This window comes from Jatropha curcas, chromosome 2 (genome assembly GCF_041381405.1).
Source record: "Jatropha curcas cultivar XTBG-Jc1 chromosome 2, XTBG_Jcur_1.0, whole genome shotgun sequence".
Taxonomy (NCBI): Eukaryota; Viridiplantae; Streptophyta; class Magnoliopsida; order Malpighiales; family Euphorbiaceae; genus Jatropha; species Jatropha curcas.
The window spans coordinates 4,735,274-4,740,491 of NC_143152.1; the positions used below are offsets into that span (position 1 = coordinate 4,735,274).

Sequence of the window (5,218 nt, forward strand, 5' to 3'; positions counted from 1 at the left end):
TGAAAAGTTGTTCAATATCATTTGAAATTTTTATGACTAGAATCGGTAATTTTTAAATCCAAAACCGACGGTTTTGAAAGTGCCCTTGACATTATGTTGCATCCACGATTAAATACAAAAAAAGTGCCCTTGACATGCAATGTCTTGTTCATAATAAAATTGGGACTAATATTAAAAATGAACTAAATTACAATTAGACTACTCTGTAAACAATAAATTAGTTACTATTATTTGAATTTTCATGTAGATTTTGAAATAATTATAAAATCTTAAACACAAAGCCTGCAAAAATTGAACTACTATGAAAGTATGAAGTTACTTAACTCATAAACCGCTACAGTTACTTTATTTTTTATATATATAAAAAAAAAAAAATCTGATTTGAAGAAAATTTAATGTGCAATTAAATCAACTTCCAATGCAAAACCTGAAAACGTCGAATCATGAATAAACAAAAGGAAAACCCATTTGGGCTAGTTGTATCTTCTTTTCCGTTAACATCTCTCTCTATAAATGGCCATCACAACCTATTTTTCTTCTACACAACATCACTACTACATTTATATTACTAAACATGACCAAGTCAAGCGACTTAATCCCGGGTCTTCCAGAAGAAATAGCTCTCGAGTGCTTAACTCGACTCCATTACTCAACGTACCGAGTTGCTTCCCGAGTTTCCAAACGCTGGCGTCATCTTCTTCGAAGCAGAGAGTTTTATTACCAGAGAAAACTATCTGCTCGTACCTATAAAGCTGCTTGCTTTATCCAATCTATTCCTCTTCAATCTGACTCTAAATCAACTGGGTCACCCAGTTATGGAGTTTCTATGCTTGATCCAATCAGTGGAGCTTGGGAACGAGTTGACCCGGTTCCTGACTATCCCGATGGTCTTCCTTTGTTTTGTCGAGTTACTAGCTCAGAAGGGAAGATTGTAATCCTGGGAGGGTGGGATCCAGTGAGTTACGAACCACTGAGTCACGTGTTCATTTATGATTTTACGACTCGGAAATGGAGGAAGGGTAAGAATATGCCCGAATATCGTTCTTTCTTCGCTGTAGGCGAGTTAAACGGTCGAGTTATAATCGCCGGAGGTCATGAAGAGAATAAGAACGCGCTGAGTTCAGCTTGGGTATACGATGTGACTCAGGACGAGTGGAATGAGTTACCAAAGATGAGTCAGGAGCGAGACGAGTGCGAAGGCGTAGTAATCGGGTCGGAGTTCTGGGTTGTGAGTGGGTATAAAACAGATCGTCAGGGACAATTTGAAAGCAGCGCCGAGTCAATAGAACTCGGAGCGAGAGAGTGGAAGCGAGTTGAGGATGTATGGAGAGGGAGTGGGTCCCCTAAGTCATCCTGTCTCGGAGTGGATAAAGGAGAAATACTGGTGAGCTGGAGTGGGCCAGATATGGAGGTTAAAGTAGGGACTTCTGGGGTCCAGAGTGGTGAATGGACAATAGTGTCCGGATCAAGTTACCAAGGTGGGCCTCAAGAGTTTTACATGATGGAAGGACAAAATGGTAAATGGAAAAAGTTAAAAGTGCCGGATGAATTTTCGGGGATTGTTCAATCTGGTTGCTTTTGGGAGATATGAACAAGAGGCAAGAGCCGCTCGTGAACATCTTCTCTTGTGTATATAGAACTCTTCCATTGGCTTTGTGAAACTACAAAGAAGGAACCTTTTCTTCAAGTACTTCCAAATGTCGTTAAATATATTAATTTTGAATGCTTTCAAAATTTTTTGAAAATATCATATATCATAAAAATACATCAAATATGTTTTCAACACATATACATTAAAAAGTGTATTTTTTATAACAATAAAAGTATAAGGTTCATAGTTCCATTGCATCAATTAAGTGACATCCGATTGATAGAAGTTATTATAATGATTATGCGACATTTGCGAGCTTATCAAACATATATTAGCCTAATTCAGAAACTTCTATTGGATTTACCTCAAGATAATCAGTGTTCATCTTCGCGCATCAACCGGCTACTCGTGCGCGCACACACAAAAAGAATTCATGGGGTTCCAAGTACAGAAATTAGATCTACCATTTAATACTCCACATTAGCACAATTAAACAAATTCACAACAAAACACAATCAACAGAATCTCATACACAAGCTAGTCTAATTACTTCAAGAGGGATGAAATGATAATCAGCAAAGACAATCAAGAACATCAATCAGTGCAGAAACTGAATTAACCATAAACTGTAAACATTATTTCTAAACTGCAACTCTTTGATTCTAGGTAAACTGCTATCAGCTAATAATAATACATGTTCCTGCCAAGAGATTTTCTCTGTCCATAATGCTGTCCGCCTTATACATGTATCCATTACCTAGAGTAGTCTAGGCTCCGGCTCCGACTTCTACTTTGGGTTCTACTCCGGCTCCTTGGGGCATAAGGAGACCTTGAATAAGACCGCTCCCTATACCTTCTGCCTCTTGGAGAAATAGACCTGATACATCACAAAAGCAGAAAAATAGTAATCAGAATTGCATACCCTTATTTTTCAGTTTCATCTACCATCAAAGTGGTTGTGATAAAAATGCTATAGATAAAAGATGAAACCATCAATCAGCATACCTTGAATAGTGCCTTCGCCTGGGAGAAGGGGAATAGTAGCCTGGACTCTGAGAATAACTTCGTCCATATCTAGGTGATCGTGAATAATGAAGTGGAGACCGCCTGTAGTCATATGACCGACCCCTGATAACACAGATCGTATGTACAAATTACCAATGGTGCCAATCTAAGCATTCAACCAAATACTGCAAATAAAACAAATATCCATCATTACCTTACACGTTCTCTTGCCCTCATTTCTGCTGGTTTCTTCCTATTTTCCTCCGCAAAGACAACTGTCAGCTCCCGACCAAGTAGAATTTCACCATCCATATGATGCTTAGCATCTGCAGCATCAGCTGGATCCACATATTGGACAAATCCAAAGCCTCGCGGCTCCCTGTGCAGCATCCATACACCAAGACTCAATAAAAAAAGTGCACATATAGATAAACTGTCTGTGTGCTGACCTCAAAAAAGAGTGCAACTTCCAGTGTATCATGGACAGCCATCACAACACTAGCAAACACCTCGAACCATTAAAATAAAAATAATCATGGCTGCTAACCTTGGTGGAGCCAATATTTTAATTGAGTTGGATATTCTTCAAGACTTGAACTTCAATCTTGGTGTTCATTAAGGTCATCTTGAACAGTACTCTTATTAGTTGATTGGTGTCTTCAAGTGTACTCTTATTACTTCATTTGTCTTCAGAACTTTCAATAAAAACAACCAAATTCCCATAAACATTCCCATTAACCGGATGTAACAAGAAACAACCCCATCATCAAATGGTTGTGATAGATATGAGGATGACAGACAAGTTCACAAACTTTACAGTTAACAAGCATGCTAATTTGACAATACCTCATGTTCAAACTACTTTTAACAAAATAGTTTAGGCTTACCCAGTATAATAATCACGAGGCAAATATATATCCTTGAGAGGACCAAACTGCCCAAATGGTCCACGTAGATCTTCTGGCCTGCCCAAAAACATTATACCGGAAAAAAAAAAAAGCTGAGATAATGCAAAGTTTGAATAGGCTGGCTTTCAACAATATAGTAAAACTAGGGTTGACTACTGCAGATTTGCAGACAAAGAAGCTCATAATGTCTAAATAAAACATAACAACACGACAAAGAAGCTCATAATGTCTAAATAAAACATAAAACCACGACAAAGAAGGTCATAATGTCTAAAGAAAACATAACACCACAAGAACAATATCATGTCCCCAAAATTTTATCATGGACTTTGGGACTTAGGATTTCCTTATAGGAATTCCCTTACCTTAGCAAACACTCCAACCTGTAGGACTGAAATGGAAGGGGAGAAAGCCCAGGGAAGGCTTACAGGCTGGAAGGATAGAGTTAAAACATCTCCTCGACTTCCAATCATATATTTTGCTTTCACAATTGCAGATTTCACCAAATAGATAATAGAAATTAAACAGCGGGATAGCAAAGAGAGTAGACCTGCAGTCATGACGAAGATTGCGAACCAGAAGACTGGTAGGAAGATCCCTAGAACGAGCTCCATAACGACCTCTAGGACTGGGACTGCGGCGTCTCCTTCCATAACCCCTAGGAGGTGAAGGACTGTAACTGTAGCTCCTGCCCCTCATTATTTCCAATATCAAAACCTAAAGACAACAAGTAAAGCGTAATCATTAGACATTTTCAAGATCCAATACTTATCTTTTGAACAAAGAGAATAAATAAACAAAATCAAAAAGAAAAAAGTGGGAAACTCCAACTCTGATATGCACCACCATAGAAGCCAAAACTGAAATCTATAGCGATTGTTTTACCAATGTTGAAGCCGAAGGAAGCATTCTAAAACTCATACTCCCCACTAGGCTACTACTTTTAACAAACCAAGAAACCTATGTAAATTATTTCTTTAACAAATTATTAAGAATCAGAATCATCGATCGATAAACAGAGCAATTCTTGTGCTCCATTAGTTAGACACAATTAGCAAGCAAATATATTGCTTCTTCTACTAATCAAAAGAACAAGCATATTGAATATCCCCCCAACGTATATTAATACACAAACATCACATAGACCAGTTGAAATTACATCATCTCACAACCAAAGCAATTCCCAGAAACAAACGTTCAGAAATTTCCAAAATTTAACGGTAAAACATTCAAATGGAGAAAAACAACAGATATACAAACCCTAAATTCCTAGAGTCAACAAGAACCAAGAGATCAGAAACAGATCAATACATTTGAATCGGAATTATATATATAAAAAAAGGAACAAAAATAGAGGAAGAGAAAGCGAAACTTACAGATTACGGATTAGTTCGACAAATACGTTCGCTCTCCTTAAGCTCTAACAAACACGGAAAGTGGATGTAATGCTTTGGTGATGATCGATGATAAAGGCGCTTTCTCTCAAGTTCGAGAAGTTTCTTATTGCAGTGATTTGTTACCATGACTCGCAACAGGATGTGTGTTCATGCTACTTCTTAGAAAATACCCATCCGATCCGTAGTGAAATTAATGGACGGCCTCGATTCAAAATTGAATGAGGTGTCAGGCCCAGCCCATCAAAAGTCGAGAAATGGATCGAACTAGCCCGTTAAGAACTAACCCAACCCGGACTAATAGTTGTAGGGCTAGCGAT

The 5,218-nt window shown here is 38.0% G+C and overlaps 2 protein-coding genes across 3 annotated transcripts; one reads left to right on the plus strand and one right to left on the minus strand.

Moving 5' to 3' along the window:
- Positions 1-429: 429 nt before the first annotated feature.
- On the plus strand, positions 430-1,734 carry LOC105648952 (F-box/kelch-repeat protein At1g80440). The gene has a single exon (XM_012235461.4). The coding sequence runs from the start codon at positions 575-577 to the stop codon at positions 1,589-1,591; it is 1,017 nt and encodes a 338-aa protein (XP_012090851.1). The 5' UTR covers positions 430-574; the 3' UTR covers positions 1,592-1,734.
- A 447-nt stretch (positions 1,735-2,181) lies between these two features.
- Positions 2,182-5,036, minus strand: LOC105648953 (serine/arginine-rich SC35-like splicing factor SCL33). 2 transcript variants are annotated; one of them, XM_012235462.4, is made up of 6 exons: positions 4,881-5,036; positions 4,055-4,221; positions 3,484-3,561; positions 2,811-2,975; positions 2,597-2,719; positions 2,182-2,468 (listed from the first exon to the last, which is right to left on the minus strand). In XM_012235462.4, the coding sequence occupies exons 2-6, from the start codon at positions 4,201-4,203 to the stop codon at positions 2,345-2,347; spliced, it is 639 nt and encodes a 212-aa protein (XP_012090852.1). In that variant the 5' UTR covers positions 4,204-4,221; positions 4,881-5,036; the 3' UTR covers positions 2,182-2,344. The 2 variants fall into 2 exon arrangements, with proteins under 2 accessions (XP_012090852.1, XP_089574106.1); XM_089717980.1 differs by lacking the exon at positions 4,881-5,036 and adding an exon at positions 4,765-4,781.
- Between the last annotated feature and the right edge of the window lie 182 nt (positions 5,037-5,218).